Genomic DNA, 18,490 nt, shown 5'->3' with positions numbered 1-18,490 from the left:
GTAAATATGTACCACATTTTCATTATCCATCTATCAATTGAACTACATTAAGATTTTTTCCATTTCCTAGCTATTGTTAAAAGAGCAAGAATGGACATGATTGAAAAGGCATGGATGAGGAGAGGGTATGTACATGAAGGGCATGGGAAACTCACTGAGCAAGAGCCTTAGGTTCCTTCCTAAGTTGGAGGTCTGGCTATTTAGAGTGTGTGATTAAATACTGTTACATGACGACTAGGGGACTTACCCCTGGAAAAGACTAATTTTCCCTCTTTCAGTAGTTGTTAGCTGTCTATTGTTCCTTTTAAAAATTATTTTTTTAATGTTTAAAATGTTTCTTTTTTAGATTCATATTTTTAGCAATTACAAGATTACTGGTTTTCAAATTTTCATGCAAGATATTTTGACCATGCTTTCCCTTCCCCCAACTCACTCCAGATCCTCCCTTCCACATTATGAACCTAAGCTTTTGTTTTCTCTTTTCTTTTTCTTTTGCAATAATACCACAAAACAAATGTAAAAACAAAAATGAGAAAACACAAATTCCCCCTGACACATACACAAAGAACCTGGAATTCATTTTTGTTGGCCAACTACTCTTGGCCGTGGGATTTTGTATACACAGAGTCACTCCGTTACAGAAAAAAGGTTTTCCCTTTCTGGCAGGTATAAATTTCAGATACCTTCTTTATTAGGGATGGGAACCCTACTTCATTTTCTACCCTCCTCAATGCTGGAACTCCATGTAGTTGAACCTGTGCAAGTTTTTTGTGTACTGCCACAGTCTTTATGAATTCACTTGTGCATCAGATCCATTGTGTCTAGAAGACATCATTTCCATGGTGTTTTTTTTTTCATTTCATGACAGAAACTCATGTTAAAATTTTGTCACGAATGAATATATTCTTTTTATGTAGCAAGATTCTCTATTCTCATTTTTAAGACATATAACACATGAACAAGAAGCATGATCTAGGTAGATTTGCACTCTGGAGAAATAGTTACCACATTGGATAATGCAGTTACATGATAGAGAAGAAAATGAAACACTGTTCTTTTCCAAAACAAAAGTTTATGAATGGTGCATTCTTCACTATTAATGAAGAAGCTGTGTGAAAAGTATACACTAACTATCGCATTTTTAAATCTTATAGCACTATGGACAAGAAGAATGTTAGAATTTTTTTGAAATTGGTTACATAAAAGTTTGGAAGACACTTCACGTTCATCCAGTATTTGATAATTGAAATGTAGTCTATGAGGCATGATTAACACAGAATGAGTAGATTCTATTTTGTGAGCACATCTTTACAACTGTACAATATTGAGCTACTTGCAAACTTATGCAAAACATGTAGGAGAGCATTTAAATTATGTAACTGGATAAGAATGTGGCTAATTTCTCCAATCCACAATGAAAGTTTTGTCAAATGCTGTGAAGTGGTCTTTCGGAACCCTGTGAATAGGTGTTGCTCTTATGGGTTGATGAATGAAGCTCTTTGGCCTATGGCAAGACAGCTTAGAGCCAGGTGGGAAATCCAAGGAGACATACAGGAAGAAGAAAGACAGAGTCAGGGATGACAATGCATGCCTCTGGAGGAGCAAGATGTAATAGAACACAGATAAACACATGCAATACATAGATTAATAGAAATGGGCTAATTTAAGAGGTAAGAGCTAGCTAGCAATAAGCCTGAGCCATACACAAAACAGTTTGTAATTGATAATAAGCCTCCGACTGATTATTTGGAAATAGGCAGGTGGGAGAGATTCATATGTCTATAGTCAATATTTCTTCTATATCACACAGGTCCCATTTTATAAGCCCACATTTCCTCCAGCTCATTATAGGAATGTAAGTGTTATGGAAAATATCTTTGGCATTACTCCTATTACAATATACAGAAGGAAGAAAATAAGAACTGTCTATTTAATTTGAAAAATTATATTTGAGGATCTATCATCTAGAATAAAGAAATCTATTTTCCAAGAACATACTCTCCCTACATGATTATCAATCAAATGCACTGTTCTGGAAGACTTAGAGATGATTACTAAACAGAAGGTGTAAAGATGTGGCATTCTTTCAGGCCATGAGAGAACTCCTATGATGAATACCTCATAAAGATTCTATTTCAGAGGAAGACATTTTCTCTGGTCATTATAGGTCTATATCATTTTATTATAAATACCTTATTAGAGAACTTGTGAAATGCATTTCTAACCAGGGTGCATGAGAATGTACATTCCGTCCCATTCCTTTAGACAAGCATTTATATAATGCATCACTAACCTGGGAGAAACAGATTCCTTTTATGAGCGCACAAACCCTGTAGCTCTTTTAGACTATTTGGATTAGTGTGAAGAAGAATATGTTTCTCAAATCCAGTAACAGAGAGTGGAGAAATTAGAGTAGAACTTTTCATTTCACATAGGAAATTTTATGATTTGCCCTGGAGAAGATGGGAATGGGGGGTGGGCTGCAGGAAGGCGGGGGTTGGGGGGGCAGGAGGGGGGAGGACAAGGGAATCCGTGGCTGATATGTAAAATTAAATTAAATTATAAAATAAAAGGAAAAAAAGAAGCATAAAAAAAGAAATTTTATGATTAATCTTTCACCTAGAAAAATAAAAATCCGTCTTAAATGCACATATAATGGATAGCTCTTTATAGGTCTGTACACACTGGTATAAGGTTCTAGTTAGAGTACTCATAAATTGCATTTGTATTTACATATTTACAAAATTCGGGCTGAAACATCTACATCACAACTCTTACATCTCCAGATTTCAGGGAACATCACTGAAAAAGAGGTGGAAAGATGATAAGAGTTGGAGTATTAGTATATCTGTTAAAAGATTGTGTCTTCCAGCTATGGCAGGGAAGCTATACCTATGAAATCTCAATAATATGGCTGCTTAAATGAGATCTGAAAAATGAAACGATCAGTTGAAATGCTAGTTTGGATTAGGAAAATCTCATGAGAGCTCATCACTGGATGGTCTGTAAGAAATATTTAATGACCTCTGGCAGAGAAAGAATTAGTCTTTTCCAGAGATGTGTACCAGGAAAGATTATCCCATCCCATGTATTTAGACATAAAACATACACATAAAGAAATATTGAATGTACAGAGCAAGTATATATTTTCAAGTCTAAGGTGATCTCTTCAAAACTTGAGACTTGTTCTGCTGTAAACGTATGGTCCTGCTGCCTCAGCCTCCAGGGAGCCTGGGTTGTAGATATGGCACAGCACTGAGTTTGAGATTTGATTTTTCTCACATTTTAATTAAGCTAAAGTTAAATGTCATTTACAATTCATAATGTACAACAATGATTGGCAACACTTAAAAGCAATTCTTAATACATAAGGTAACATGTCATTGTGCCATGCATGATGTCTCTACTAAGTGAAATGTGATATATGATATATATATATACATATATATTACACACGCATCATTATTAGTCTTTATACTGTTTTTAACATAGTTATGAAGTGTACTATTGAGAAAAAGTGAAAAGTGTCAACAGCAAAATCTAAATGCACAGCAAAATTGGCTTTGCTTTTTAAGGAACTTTAATTCAAAGGAAGTAAGTATGGAACCTCAAGTTAAATATGTAAGAATGGCCATTTTTGACAACAGTTAAATTCACAGCATACATATGAATTAGATGTATGCTATGCCTAACGTCAGTATCTAATATCAATTTCATGAGGATTTAGGACACTGTGGGCCACCTCGAGTAAACCCAAAATTGGGAAAGCAAGATAGTTTGTTGATTTGTAAATCATGAAATTCACAGCAAGCTCCATTCACCTCTATCAGAAATAAGTAAAGATGTCAGAAGTAACTTTCAGAGAACTTGGAGCTTGTCAGCACATTGTGTTATTAAAATGGTGGCTGACCAAGGCCACACTGAATAAACTTTCAGAAACACATGAAGTAATGAGTGAAGGAACTTAAGAGAAATCTACGGAGAAGGGAGAGTGATATCCCCAGGAAACTAGTGAGAAACAACAAGAAAATGAAGGAGCAGCAGGAAGAGGAGCACACACCCATCTATCAAGTTTAGATTATTTCTGTTATTTTCAGTGAGGAATATAAATGTTAGTACACACAGATAAAAGATCCATATTGAATGTTTTTGGGTGATTTTAGGTGGGAGGAAGACATTATGAGGAACAACACTACTTGATCTCTGTAGTTTCTACAGTTTACACAACATTGTGTTTATTAGGTACATTGAAATTAATTCCCATTTCTTTATAATTTGTTAGATTATTCTATTGTGTATTCGATGCTCCATAAGAAAATGCTCCATAGGGGAATTACGGGGTGACAGTAAACCTGCTGGAGCTTTGGTCTTATGGTTCTCCTCCTCCAGAAGAAGATCTGGACACTGGACCTGTGTGATCACGGGTACCAAGGAGACTGTAAGTCCAGAAAGCACAGCTGGTCTCTCCTCACCCCTATTGCCCTCAATAGAGCTAGGAAAGGTAGGTTTCTCCCATCACCCGATTTCCTCAAGGCCCCTCATCCTTATCTTCCAAGTGTTCTTACCGTTTCCCTTCATCCTCATCATTCACATGAAATTGGTTCTTCCTGAGGAGACGCACCATCACTTTGCGCTTTCCCATGCATACTGCCTCATGAAATTGGTTTTCAGGGTCATAAGGCTGGCGGTACCTGTCTTCAGTTCCACAGTGAAAGCAGGACAAGTATCCCGTTCCCCTGCTTGGGCCGTCACAAAACCCCAAGGGGGTTTTCGGCTCCTTCTTAAAGCAGAAGAGCTTCCTCAGGGTGGACAGCATAGCAGTGACCACCTTTCTATCAACTCAACACTAAGTAATTTTAGGAAATGATGAACTTTTAACCACTGACCGTCTAACAACCAGAGCCTAACTCTGCGACTCTCACAAGTGCGAGGCTACGGTTTGACCAGTCAAACCGAAGCAGGCAGTTATAGAACAGTCGTTGCTAAGCAACACTGGTAAACAAAAGCATGCTCCTTCTTCCTCAGGCATAACTGACAGTTTATGGAGCAAATGGTGCTCACTGCGCATGTGTAATGTAAATGTGGCGGTCTCCTGCACTCATTTGCACATATCCTCAATCTCTTCCTCAGGTTTGGTGGATCCTTCCCTCCCCACTGTAATCTTGCTTGGTGCTTCTTTTCTTTTGGGACTGCAATTATTCATTATAAAATTTCTTCTTGGGTTTGTGGCTTGTTTTTATTTACATTTTTACTAAGAAGTCATGGATGGATTGCTTTCGTAAGGACATGGAATTTCTTGAAACTTCTCTCTGGTGTTTTTGGTTCTGTGTTTTTGCAATTTTCAGTGAGGTGAAAAGCTGTAAAATAACGATTTTTGTGTGCTTGGGAGTGATGGTACACACCTTTAATCCCAGTCCTTGGCAGGAGACAGAGACAAATGTATTTCTGTGAGTTTGAGGTCAGCCTGGACAAGTGAGCCAGAGCTGCATAGTGAGAACCTCCTCAAAAATGGCAAATTCTCTTTCTTTCTTTCTTTCTTTCTTTCTTTCTTTCTTTCTTTCTTTCTTTCTTTCTTTCTTTCTTTCTTTCATTAAGAGAATTTTCTATTCATTTTACATATTTACCAGGGATTCCCCTGTCCTCCCTCCTCCCACTCCCCAAGCCTTCCCTCACAACCCCCTCTCCCATTCCCACCTCCTCCAAAGCAAAGTCTCCCCTGGGGAGTCAGTAGAACCTGGTATGTTCAGATGAGGCAGGTCCAAGCTCCTCTTCCCAGCTTAATGTCTTTACAATACAATGTGGAGAAGTTATTATCCAGCCATGGCTGTTGTGGTTCTAAATGTCTTCTGTAGAGCTGGTTCATAAATTTCCTTAGATATGAGGAAATTTCTGCTATTGTTTCACAGAACTTGATTTTTATGCTCTGATTATCTCCACTCTATCTGCAATACCAGATATTTATATTTAGTCTCTGAGGTGTTTTTGAACAAGAATGTCCCCCACAGGTTTAGATAATTGAACATTTGGTCCCAGATGGCGGTACTAATTGGGGAGGATGTGGAACATCTGGGAGATGGAGCCTTAATAGATGACATTTGCCCCTGGAGACAGGCCTTGAATGGTCATACTCTATGCTTTCTGAGTGTGGTTGAGATGGAACCCCTAAGCTTCCTTTTCCTGCCCCCATGTGAGCCATTTGTGCTAAGTCTCCCCACCATGAAAGACTCCTATGCCTTTGGATCTGGAAGCCCAAATACACTCTTCATTCTGTAAGATGCTTCTGGTCATGGTGTTTTATCACAGAAACAGAAAATTAACAAGTACAATATCTGAATAGCAGCATCCCAGAGATCTTGAATGATGTGTCCATTACATTTAATTTATTAATGCCTTAATATAATAATATGCCCACCTTGATTCCCAGCCCTGATGTTCTTCTGCTTGATTCTCCATATTGCTGATGCATTTTAAAGTTTCTACACTTATTACACAGAGATATCCATGCAGAGAGTCCCCCGGTCGCCCCCTCAGCATTCCGAGCTCTGCTAGCACCCGGCTCCCCCGCAGCGTCCTGGACTCTGCCAATCCCCGGTCCCCCCCGCAGCGTCCTGGCCTCTGCCAGTCCCCTGTCCCCCCGAACGTCCTGGGCTCCGCCCGTCCCCGGTCGCCCCGCAGCGTCCCCAGTCCCCCCGCAGCGTCCTGGACTCTGCCAGTCCCAGGTCTCCCAGCCGCGTCCTGGGTTCTGCCAGTCCCCGGTCCCCCCGCAGTGTCCCCGGGCCCCCCGCAGCGTCCTGGGCTCTGCTATTCCCAGGTCTACCCGCAGCGTCCTGGGCTCTGCCAGTCCCCAGTCCCCCCGCAACGTCCTGGGCTCTGCTAGTCCCCGGTTCCCCCTGCAGCTTCCTGGTCCCCCAGCAGCGTCCTGGGCTCTGCCAGTCCCCGGTCCCCCCGCAGCGTCCTGGGCTCTGCCCGTCCCTGGTCCCCCAGCAGCGTCCTGGGTCCAGATAGTCCCCGGTCCCACCGCAGTGTCCTGGGCTCTGCTAGTCCCCGGTCTCCCCGCAGCGTCCTGGGCTCTGCTAGTCCCCGGTGGCCCCACAGCGTCCTGGGCTCTGCCATTCCCGGTCCCCCCGCACCATCCTGGGCCTGGCTAGTCCCCGGTCCCCCTGCAGCGTCCTGGGCTCTGCTAGTCCCTGGTCCCCCTGCAGCGTCCTGGGCTCTGCCATTCGCCGGTCCCCCCCCCCCAGCAGCGTCCTGGGCTCTGCCAGTCCCTGGTCCCCCTGCAGCGTCCTGGGCTCTGCTAGTCCCTGGTCCCCCCGCAGCGTCCTGGGCTCTGCCCGTCCCTGGTCCCCCAGCAGCGTCCTGGGTCCAGATAGTCCCAGGTCCCACCGCAGTGTCCTGGGCTCTGCTAGTCCCCGGTCTCCCTGCAGCGTCCTGGGCTCAGCTAGTCCCCGGTGCCCCCGCAGCGTCCTGGGCTCTGCCAGTCCCCGGTCCCCCCGCACCATCCTGGGCCCGGCTAGTCCCCGGTCCCCCTGCAGCGTCCTGGGCTCTGCTAGTCCCTGGTCCCCCTGCAGCGTCGCTGGTCCCCCAAGAGCTTCCTGGGCTCTGCTAGTCCCCGGTCCCCCCGCAGCGTCCTGTGCTCTGCCATTCGCCGGTCCTCCCCCCCCCCCCGAAGCGTCCTGGGCTCTGCCATTCCCGGTCCCCCCGGAGTGTCCTGGGCTTTGCCAGTCCCTGGTCCCCCCGCAGCGTCCTGGGCCCCGCTAGTCCCCGGTCCCCCCGCAGAGTCCTGGGTTCTGCTAGTCCCCAGTCCCCCCCGCAGCGTCCCCGGACCCCCCGCAGCGTCCTGGGCTCTGCTAGTCCCAGGTCTCCCCACAGCATCCTGGGCTCTGCTAGTCCCCTGTCCCCCTGCAGTGTCCTGGGCCCCGCTAGTCCCTGGTCCCCCCGCAGCGTCCTGGGCTCTGCTAGTCCCCGGTCCCTGGCAGAGTCCTGGGTTCTGCTAGTCCCCAGTCCCCCCCGCAGCGTCCCAGGACCCCCCGCAGCGTCCTGGGCTCTGCTAGTCCCAGGTCTCCCCACAGCGTCCTGGGCTCTGCTAGTCCCCGGTCCCCCCGCAGCGTCCCCGGGCCCCCCGCAGCTTCCTGGGCTCTGCTAGTCCCAGGTCTACCGCAGCGTCCTGGGCTCTGCCAGTCCCCGGTCCCCCCGCAGCGTCCTGGGCTCTGCTAGTCCCCGGTCTCCCCGCAGCGTCCTGGGCTCTGCTAGTCCCTAGTCCCCCTGCAGCTTCGCCGGTCCCTCACAGCTTCCTGGGCTCTGCTAGTCCCTGGTCCCCCCGCAGCGTCCTGGGCTCTGCTAGTCCCAGGTCTCCCCACAGCGTCCTGGGCTCTGCTAGTCCCCTGTCCCCCTGCAGTGTCCTGGGCCCCGCTAGTCCCTGGTCCCCCCGCAGCGTCCTGGGCTCTGCTAGTCCCCGGTCCCTGGCAGAGTCCTGGGTTCTGCTAGTCCCCAGTCCCCCCCGCAGCGTCCCAGGACCCCCCGCAGCGTCCTGGGCTCTGCTAGTCCCAGGTCTCCCCACAGCGTCCTGGGCTCTGCTAGTCCCCGGTCCCCCCGCAGCGTCCCCGGGCCCCCCGCAGCTTCCTGGGCTCTGCTAGTCCCAGGTCTACCGCAGCGTCCTGGGCTCTGCCAGTCCCCGGTCCCCCCGCACCGTCCTGGGATCTGCTAGTCCCGGGTCCCCCTGCAGTGTCGCCGGTCCCCCGCAGCTTCCTGGGCTCTGCTAGTCCCCGGTCCCTCCGCAGCGTCCTGGGCTCTGCCAGTCCCCGGTCCCCCCGCAGCTTCCTGGGCTCTGAGAGTCCACGGTCCCCCCGCAGCGTCCTGGGCTCTGCTAGTCCCTAGTCCCCCTGCAGCTTCGCCGGTCCCTCACAGCTTCCTGGGCTCTGCTAGTCCCTGGTCCCCCCGCAGCGTCCTGGGCTCTGCTAGTCCCAGGTCTCCCCACAGCGTCCTGGGCTCTGCTAGTCCCCTGTCCCCCTGCAGCGTCCTGGGCCTCACTAGTCCCCGGTCCCCCAGCAGCGTCCTGGGCTCTGCTAGTCCCCGGTCCCCGCAGCGTCCTGGGCTCTGCTAGTCCCAGGTCCCCCCGCAGCGTCCTGGGCTTGGCCAGTCCCTGGCACCCCCTGCAACGTCCTGGGCTCTGCCATTCCCCGGTCCCCCTGCAGCGTCCTGGGCTCTGCTAGTCCCCGTTCCCCCGCAGCGTCCCCGGGCCCCCCGCAGCGTCCTGGGCTCTGCTAGTCCCAGGTCTACCGCAGCGTCCTGGGCTCTGCCAGTCCCCGGTCCCCCCGCACCGTCCTGGGCTCTGCTAGTCCCAGGTCCCCCAGCAGTGTCCTGGGCTCTGCTAGTCCCCCGACCCCCCGCAGCGTCCCCAGTACCCCCACCCCCCGCAGCTTCCTGGGCTCTGCAAGTCCCCGGTCCCCCCGCAGCGTCCTGGGCTCTACTAGTCCCCGGTCCCCAGCAGCGTCCTGGGCTCTGCCATTTCCCGGTCCCCCTGCAGCGTCCTGGGCTCTGCCAGTCCCTGGCATCCCCCGCAGCGTCCTGGGCTCTGCTAGTCCCTGATCCCCCTGCAGCGTCGCCGGGCCCCCAGCAGCGTCCTGGGCTCTGCCAGTCCCCGGTCCCCCCGCAGCGTCCTGGGCTCTGCTAGTCCCCGGTCCCCCCGCAGCGTCCCCGGGCCCCCCGCAGCTTCCTGGGCTCTGCTAGTCCCAGGTCTACCGCAGCGTCCTGGGCTCTGCCAGTCCCCGGTCCCCCCGCACCGTCCTGGGCTCTGCTAGTCCCGGGTCCCCCTGCAGTGTCGCCGGTCCCCCGCAGCTTCCTGGGCTCTGCTAGTCCCCGGTCCCTCCGCAGCGTCCTGGGCTCTGCCAGTCCCCGGTCCCCCCGCAGCTTCCTGGGCTCTGAGAGTCCACGGTCCCCCCGCAGCGTCCTGGGCTCTGCTAGTCCCTAGTCCCCCTGCAGCTTCGCCGGTCCCTCACAGCGTCCTGGGCTCTGCTAGTCCCAGGTCTACCGCAGCGTCCTGGGCTCTGCCAGTCCCCGGTCCCCCCGCACCGTCCTGGGCTCTGCTAGTCCCAGGTCCCCCAGCAGTGTCCTGGGCTCTGCTAGTCCCCCGACCCCCCGCAGCGTCCCCAGTACCCCCACCTCCCGCAGCTTCCTGGGCTCTGCAAGTCCCCGGTCCCCCCGCAGCGTCCTGGGCTCTACTAGTCCCCGGTCCCCAGCAGCGTCCTGGGCTCTGCCATTTCCCGGTCCCCCTGCAGCGTCCTGGGCTCTGCCAGTCCCTGGCACCCCCCGCAGCGTCCTGGGCTCTGCTAGTCCCTGATCCCCCTGCAGCGTCGCCGGGCCCCCAGCAGCTTCCTGGGCTCTGCCAGTCCCAGGTCCACCCGCAGCGTCCCCGGGCCCCCCGCAGCGTCCTGGGCTCTGCTAGTCCGAGGTCTACCGCAGCGTCCTGGGCTCTGCCAGTCCCCGGTCCCCCCGCAGCGTCCTGGGCTCTGCTAGTCCCCGGTCTCCCCGCAGCGTCCTGGGCTCTGCTAGTCCCCGGTGCCCCCGCAGCGTCCTGGGCTCTGCCAGTCCCCGGTCCCCCCGCACCATCCTGGGCCCGGCTAGTCCCCGGTCCCCCTGCAGCGTCCTGGGCTCTGCTAGTCCCTGGTCCCCCTGCACCGTCGCCGGTCCCCGGAGAGCTTCCTGGGCTCTGCTAGTCCCCGGTCCCCCCCGCAGCGTCCTGGGCTCTACTAGTCCCCGGTCCCCAGCAGCGTCCTGGGCTCTGCCATTCGCCGGTCCCCCCCCCCCAGCAGCGTCCTGGGCTCTGCCAGTCCCCGGTCCCCCTGCAGCGTCCTGGGCTCTGCTAGTCCCCGGTCCCCCCAGAGCGTCCTGGGCTCTGCCAGTCGCCGGTCCCCCCTGCAGCGTCCTGGGCTCTGCCATTCCCTGGACTCCACGGAGCGTCCTGGGCTCTGCCAGTCCCCGGTCCCCCAGCAGCGTCCTGGGCTCTGCTAGCCCCCGACCCCCCGCAGCGTCCCCGGTCCCCCCGCAGCTTCCTGGGCTCTGCTAGTCCCAGGTCCCCCAGCAGCGTCCTGGGCTCTGCTAGTCCCCGGTCCCCAGCAGCGTCCTGGGCTCTGCTAGTCCCTGGTCCCCCTGCAGCTTCGCCGGTCCCCCAGCAGCTTCCTGGGCTCTGCCAGTCCCCGGTCCCCCCGCAGCGTCCTGGGCTCTGCCAGTCCCTGGACCCCCGCAGCATCCTGGGCTCTGCTAGTCCCCGGTCACCCCGCAGCGCCCCTGGTCCCCCCCAGCAGCGTCCTGGGCTCTGCTAGTCCCCCGACCCCCCGCAGCGTCCCCGGTCCCCCCCGCAGCTTCCTGGGCTCTGCTAGTCCCAGGTCCCCCCGCAGCGTCCTGGGCTCTGCTAGTCCCCGGTCCCCAGCAGCGTCCTGGGCTCTGCTACTCCCTGGTCCCCCTGCAGCTTCGCAGGTCCCCCAGCAGCTTCCTGGGCTCTGCCAGTCCCAGGTCCACCCGCAGCTTCCTTGCCTCTGCTAGTCCCAGGTCCACCCGCAGCGTCCCCGGGCCCCCCGCAGTGTCCTGGGCTCTGCCAGTCCCAGGTCTCCCCGCATCGTCCTGGGCTCTGCTAGTCCCCGGTTCCCCCTGCAGCTTCCCGGTCCCCCAGCAGCGTCCTGGGCTCTGCCAGTCCCCGGTCCCCCTGCAGCATCCTGGGCTCTGCTAGTCCCTGGTCCCCCCGCAGTGTCCTGGGCTCTGCCCGTCCCTGGTCCCCCAGCAGCGTCCTGGGTCCAGATAGTCCCCGGTCCCACCGCAGTGTCCTGGGCTCTGCTAGTCCCCGGTCTCCCCGCAGCGTCCTGGGCTCTGCTAGTCCCCGGTGCATCCGCAGCGTCCTGGGCTCTGCCAGTCCCCGGTCCCCCCGCACCATCCTGGGCCCGGCTAGTCCCAGGTCCCCCTGCAGCGTCCTGGGCTCTGCTAGTCCCTGGTCCCCCTGCAGCGTCGCCGGTCCCCCGAGAGCTTCCTGGGCTCTGCTAGTCCCCGGTCACCCCCGCAGCGTCCTGGGCTCTGCCATTCGCCGGTCCCCCCCCCAGCAGCGTCCTGGGCTCTGCCAGTCCCCGGTCCCCCTGCAGCGTCCTGGGCTCTGCTAGTCCCCGGTCCCCCCGCAGCGTCCTGGGCTCTGCCCGTCCCTGGTTCCCCAGCAGCGTCCTGGGTCCAGATAGTCCCCGGTCCCACCGCAGTGTCCTGGGCTCTGCTAGTCCCCGGTCTCCCTGCAGCGTCCTGGGCTCTGCTAGTCCGCGGTGCCCCCGCAGCGTCCTGGGCTCTGCCAGTCCCTGGTCCCCCCGCACCATCCTGGGCCCGGCTAGTCCCCGGTCCCCCTGCAGCATCCTGGGCTCTGCTAGTCCCTGGTCCCCCTGCAGCGTCGCTGGTCCCCCAAGAGCTTCCTGGGCTCTGCTAGTCCCCGGTCCCCCCGCAGCGTCCTGGGCTCTGCCATTCGCCGGTCCCCCCCCCCCCCCGAAGCGTCCTGGGCTCTGCCATTCCCGGTCCCCCCGGAGCGTCCTGGGCTTTGCCTGTCCCTGGTCCCACCGCAGCGTCCTGGGTCCAGATAGTCCCCGGTCCCACCGCAGTGTCCTGGGCTCTGCTAGTCCCCGGTCTCCCTGCAGCGTCCTGGGCTCTGCTAGTCCGCGGTGCCCCCGCAGCGTCCTGGGCTCTGCCAGTCCCTGGTCCCCCCGCACCATCCTGGGCCCGGCTAGTCCCCGGTCCCCCTGCAGCATCCTGGGCTCTGCTAGTCCCTGGTCCCCCTGCAGCGTCGCTGGTCCCCCAAGAGCTTCCTGGGCTCTGCTAGTCCCCGGTCCCCCCGCAGCGTCCTGGGCTCTGCCATTCGCCGGTCCCCCCCCCCCCCGAAGCGTCCTGGGCTCTGCCATTCCCGGTCCCCCCGGAGCGTCCTGGGCTTTGCCTGTCCCTGGTCCCACCGCAGCGTCCTGGGCCCCGCTAGTCCCCGGTCCCCCCGCAGCGTCCTGGGTTCTGCTAGTCCCCAGTCCCCCGCGCAGCGTCCCCGGACCCCCCGCAGCGTCCTGGGCTCTGCTAGTCCCAGGTCTCCCCACAGCATCCTGGGCTCTGCTAGTCCCCTGTCCCCCTGCAGTGTCCTGGGCCCCGCTATTCCCCGGTCCCCCCGCAGCGTCCTGGGCTCTGCTAGTCCCTGGTCCCTGGCAGAGTCCTGGGTTCTGCTAGTGCCCAGTCCCCCCCGCAGCGTCCCCGGGCCCCCCGCAGCGTCCTGGGCTCTGCTAGTCCCAGGTCTACCGCAGCATCCTGGGCTCTGCCAGTCCCTGTTCCCCCGCACCGTCCTGGGCTCTGCTAGTCCCCATTCCCCCTCAGCGTCCCCGGGCCCCCCGCAGCGTCCTGGGCTCTGCTAGTCCAAGGTCTACCGCAGCGTCCTGGGCTCTGCCAGTCCCCGGTCCCCCGCACCGTCCTGGGCTCTGCTAGTCCCCGGTCCCCCTGCAGTGTCGCCGGTCCCCCGCAGCTTCCTGGGCTCTGCTAGTCCCCGGTCCCCCCGCAGCGTCCTGGGCTCTGCTAGTCCCAGGTCACCCCGCAGCTCCCCTGTCCCCCCCGCAGCTTCCTGGGCTCTGCCAGTCCCCGGTCCCCCCGCAGCGTCCTGGGCTCTGCTAGTCCCCGGTCCCCCTGCAGCGTCCTAGGCTCTGCCAGTCCCTGGTCCCCATCGCAGCGTCCTGGGCTCCCTAGTCCCTGGTTCCCCCTGCACTTTCCCGGTCCCCTGGCAGCATCCTGGGCTCTGCCAGTCCCCGGTACCACGGCAGCGTCCTGGGCTCTGCTAGTCCCTGGTCCCCCTGCAGTGTCGCCGGTCCCCCCGCAGCTTCCTGGGCTCTGCTAGTCTCTGGTCCCCCCGCAGCGTCCTGGGCTCTGCCAGTCGCCGGTCCCCCCCGCAGCGTCCTGGGCTCTGCCATTCCCCGGACTCCACAGAGCGTCCTGGGCTCTGCCAGTCCCTGGTCCCCCGCAGCGTCCTGGGCTCTGCTAGTCCCTGGTCCCCCTGCAGTGTCGCCGGTCCCCCAGCAGATTCCTGGGCTCTGCTAGTAGCCGGTTCCCCAGCATCGTCCTGGGCTCTGCCAGTCCCCGGTCTCGCTGCAGAGTCCTGGGCCCGCTAGTCCCCGCTCCCCCCGCAGCGTCCCCGGTCCCCCCCGGAGCGTCCTGGGCTCTGCTAGTCCCCGGTCCCCCTGCAGCGTCGCCGGTCTCCCTTAGCTTCCTGGGCTCTGCTAGTCCCCGGTACCCCCGCAGCGTCCTCGGCTCTGCCAGTCGCTGGTCCCCCCAGCAGCGTCCTGGGCTCTGCCATTCCCTGGTCTCCACGGAGCGTCCTGGGCTCTGCCAGTCCCCGGTCCCCCCCGCAGCTTCCTGGGCTCTGCTAGTCCCTGGTCCCCCCTCAGCGTCCCGGTTCCCCCCCCCCGCAGCGTCCTGGGCTCTGCTAGTCCCCGGTCCCCCCGCAGCGTCCTGGGCTCTGCCAGTCCCTGGTCCCCATCGCAGCGTCCTGGGCTCGCTAGTCCCTGGTTCCCCCTGCAGCTTTCTGGTCCCCTGGCAGCATCCTGGGCTCTGCCAGTCCCCGGTCCCCCCGCAGGGTCCTGGGCTCTGCTAGTCCCTGGTCCCCCTGCAGTGTCGCCGGTCCCCCTGCAGCTTCCTGGGCTCTGCTAGTCCCAGGTCCCCCTGCAGCGTCCTGGGCTCTGCCAGTCCCCGGTCCCCCTGCAGCTTCCTGGGCTCTGAGAGTCCACGGTCCCCCCCGCAGCGTCCTGGGCTCTGCTAGTCCCTAGTCCCCCTGCAGCCTCGCCGGTCCCTCACAGCTTCCTGGGCTCTGCTAGTCCCAGGTCCCCCTGCAGCATTCTGGGCTCTACCAGTCAACAGTCTCCCTGCAGGGTCCTGGGCTCTGCTAGTCCCTGTTCCCCCGCAGCGTCGCTGGTCCCCCCTGCAGCGTCCTGGGCTCTGCTAGTCCCAAATCCCCAGCAGCTTCCTGGGCTCTGCTAGTCCCCAGTCCCCCCCCCCCCGCAGCGTCCTGGGCCCTGCTAGTCCCTGGTCCCCCTGCAGCGTCGCCGGGCCCCCAGCAGCTTCCTGGGCTCTGCCAGTCCCAGGTCCACCCGCAGCGTCCCCGGGCCCCGCCGCAGCGTCCTGGGCTCTGCTAGTCCGAGGTCTACCGCAGCGTCCTGGGTTCTGCCAGTCCCCGGTCCCCCCGCACCGTCCTGGGCTCTGCTAGTCCCAGGTCTCCCCGCAGCGTCCTGGGCTCTGCCAGTCCCGGGTACCCTTGCAGCGTCCTGGGCTCTGCTAGTCCCCGGTCCCCCCGCAGCGTCCCCGGGCCCCACGCAGCGTCCTGGGCTCTTCTAGTCCCAGGTCTACCCTCAGCGTCCTGGGCTCTGCTAGTCCCCGGTCCCCCCGAAGCGTCCTGAGCTCTGCTATTCCAGGTCCCTCTGGAGCGTCCTGGGCTCTGCTAGTCACTGGTCCCCCTGCAGCGTCGCCAGTCCCCTGTAGCTTCCTGGGCTCTGCTAGTCCCTGGTCCACCCGAAGCGTCCTGGGCTCTGCCAGTCGCCGGTCCCCCCCGCAGCGTCCTGAGCTCTGCCAGTCCCCGGCCTCCACGGAGCGTCCTGGGCTCTGCCAGTTCCTGGTCTCCCCGCAGCGTCCTGGGCTCTGCTAGTCCCCGGTCACCCCGCAGCGCCCCCGTCCCCCCCGCAGCTTCCTGGGCTCTGCTAGTCCCTGGTCCCCCAGCAGGGTCCTGGGCTCTGCTAGTCCCCCGACCCCCCGCAGCGTCCCCGGTCCCCCCATCAGCTTCCTGGGCTCTGCTAGTCCCCAGTCCCCCCCCCCCCCCCGCAGCGTCCTGGGCCCTGCTAGTCCCTGGTCCCCCTGCAGCCTCCTGGGCCCCGCTAGTCCCTGGTCACCCTGCAGCGTCCTGGGCTCTGCTAGTCCCCGGTCCCCCGCAGCGTCCTGGGCTCTGCTAGACCCAGTCCCCCCGCAGCGTCCTGGGCTGTTCTCGTCAGTTTCCTAAGTGGAGTTGAACTAGATATGGCCCATACGTCGGAAGCACAGTTCTTTTGTTCTGAGCAAGCTCACTGTTCTGGCCCTATAGGAAACACAGTAGATTAGAAGAGTGCTCTTTTCTCAAAAGCAGAGTGTGTTTCTTGTAAGGCGAGCTAGTATTTTTTTCCCAGTCCTAAATGGAGTTGAATCACATGCAGTTTCTGGTCCTACGAGCAGGAGTTGTTTTCTGGTAAGAAGAGTCACTATTGAGCTCCCATTGCCATACACAGTGAAAATAGCACTTGTGTCTGTTCCCAGCAAGTACAGTGTATTGGACTGAAGAGAAGCTACTGTTCTCGTCAGTTTCCTAAGTGGAGTTGAACTAGATATGGCCCGTACGTTGGAAGCACAGTTCTTTTGTTCTGAGCAAGCTCAATGTTCTGGCCCTATAGGAAACACAGTAGATTAGAAGAGTGCTCTTTTCTCAAAAGCAGAGTGTGTTTCTTGTAAGGCGAGCTAGTATTTTTTTTCCAGGCAAAAAAGGAGTTGAATCACATGCAGTTTCTGGTCCTACGAGCAGGAGTTGTTTTCTGGTAAGAAGAGTCACTATTGCGCTCCATTTGCCATACACAGTGCAAATAGCACTCGTGTCTGTTCCCAGCAAGTACAGTGTATTGGACTGAAGAGAAGCTACTGTTGTCGTCAGTTTCCTAAGTGGAGTTGAACTAGATATGGCCCATACGTTGGAAGCACAGTTCTTTTGTTCTGAGCAAGCTCACTGTTCTGGCCCTATAGGAAACACAGTAGATTAGAAGAGTGCTCTTTTCTCAAAAGCAGAGTGTGTTTCTTGTAAGGCGAGCTAGTGTTTGTTTCCCAATCAGAAAAGGATTTGAACCACATGCAGTTTCTGGTCCTATGAGCAAGAGTTGTTTTCTGGTAAAAAGAGTCACTATTGCGCTCCATTTGCCATACACAGTGCAAATAGCACTCGCCTCTGTTCCCAGCAAGTACAGTGTATTGGACTGAAGAGAAGCTACTGTTCTCTTCAGTTTCCTAAGTGGAGTTGAACTAGATATGGCCCGTGTGTCGGAAGCACAGTTCTTTTGTTCTGAGCAAGCTCACTGTTCTGGCCCTATAGGAAACACAGTAGATTAGAAGAGTGCTCTTTTCTCAAAAGCAGAGTGTGTTTCTTGTAAGGCGAGCTAGTGTTTGTTTCCCAGTCCTAAATGGAGTTGAATCACATGCAGTTTCTTGTCCTACGAGCAAGAGTTGTTTTCTGGTAAGAAGAGTCACTATTGTGCTCCCATTGCCATACACAGTGCAAATATCACTCGCATCTGTTCCCAGCAAGTACAGTGTATTGGACTGAAGAGAAGCTACTGTTCTCGTCAGTTTCCTAAGCGGAGTTGAACTAGATATGGCCCGTACGTCTGAAGCACAGTTCTTTTGTTCTGAGCAAGCTCAGTGTTCTGGCCCTATAGGAAACACAGTAGATTAGAAGAGTGCTCTTTTCTCAAAAGCAGAGTGTGTTTCTTGTAAGGCGAGCTAGTATTTGTTTCCCAGTCAGAAATGGAGTTGAATCACATGCAGTTTCTGGTCCTACGAGCAGGATTTGTTTTCTGGTAAGAAGAGTCACTATTGCGCTCCCATTGCCATACACAGTGCAAATAGCTCTCCTGTCTTTCCCAGGAAGTACAGTGTATTGGACTGAAGAGAAGCTACTGTTCTTGTCACTCTCCTAAGCAGAGTTGAACTAGATATGGCCCGTGTGTGTAGGAAGCACAGTTCTTTTGTTCTGAGCAAGCTCACTGTTCTGGCCCTATAGGAAACACAGGAGAGTAGAAGAGTGCTCTTCTCAAAAGCATAGTGTGTTTCTTGTAAGGCGAGCTCTTGTTTGTTTCCCAGTCCTAAATGGAGATGAATCACATGCAGTTTCTTGTCCTATAAGCAAGAGTTGTTTTCCGGTAAAAAGAGTCACTATTGTGCTCCCATTGCCATACACAGTGCAAATAGCACTCGCGTCTGTTCCCAGCAAGTACAGTGTATCGGACTGAAGAGAAGCTACTGTTCTTGTCAGGTTCCTAAGCAGAGTTGAACGAGATATGGCCCGTGTGTGTAGAAAGTACAGTTCTTTTGTTCTGAGCAAGCTCACTGTTCTGGCACTATAGGAAACACAGTATAGTAGAAGAGTGCTCTTTTCTCAAAAGCAGAGTGTGTTTCTTGTAAGGCAAGCTAGCACTTCTTTCCCAGTCATAAACGGAGTTGAATCACATGCTGTTTCTGGTCCTAGGAGCAAGAGTTGTTTTCTGCTAAGAAGAGTAACTATTGCGCTCCCATTGCCATACACATTGCAAATAGCACTGGCGTCTATTTCCAGCAAGTATAGTGTATTGGACTGAACAGAAGCTACTGTTCGCGTCAGTTTCCTAAGCGGAGTTAAGGTAGATATGGCCAGTATGTCGGAAGTACAGTTATTTCCTTCTTAGCAAGTTCA

The 18,490-nt window shown here is 56.2% G+C and overlaps 1 protein-coding gene across 4 annotated transcripts in view; it reads right to left on the bottom strand.

Annotated features, from left to right (window-relative positions):
• The window catches only part of LOC131901890 (POTE ankyrin domain family member A-like), a 60,036-nt gene extending 55,135 nt beyond the window's left edge, over positions 1-4,901 (bottom strand). Inside the window, exon 1 of one of the 4 annotated variants that reach the window (XR_009376931.1) lies at positions 4,566-4,901. Coding sequence is in view for 3 of the 4 variants with exons in the window: in XM_059252955.1 (XP_059108938.1) it covers positions 4,566-4,816 (251 nt within the window). In the remaining variant the exon portion in view is untranslated. The remainder of the gene's footprint in view (positions 1-4,565) is intronic. The other 3 variants (XM_059252955.1, XM_059252956.1, XM_059252953.1) reach the window with 3 other exon arrangements.
• Positions 4,902-18,490: the final 13,589 nt, after the last annotated feature.

Source organism: Peromyscus eremicus, unplaced genomic scaffold (assembly GCF_949786415.1).
Source record: "Peromyscus eremicus unplaced genomic scaffold, PerEre_H2_v1 PerEre#2#unplaced_590, whole genome shotgun sequence".
Lineage (NCBI taxonomy): Eukaryota > Metazoa > Chordata > Mammalia > Rodentia > Cricetidae > Peromyscus > Peromyscus eremicus.
The sequence above is the reverse complement of the archived record's forward strand: the minus strand, read 5'-3'. Positions and strand labels throughout refer to the sequence as shown.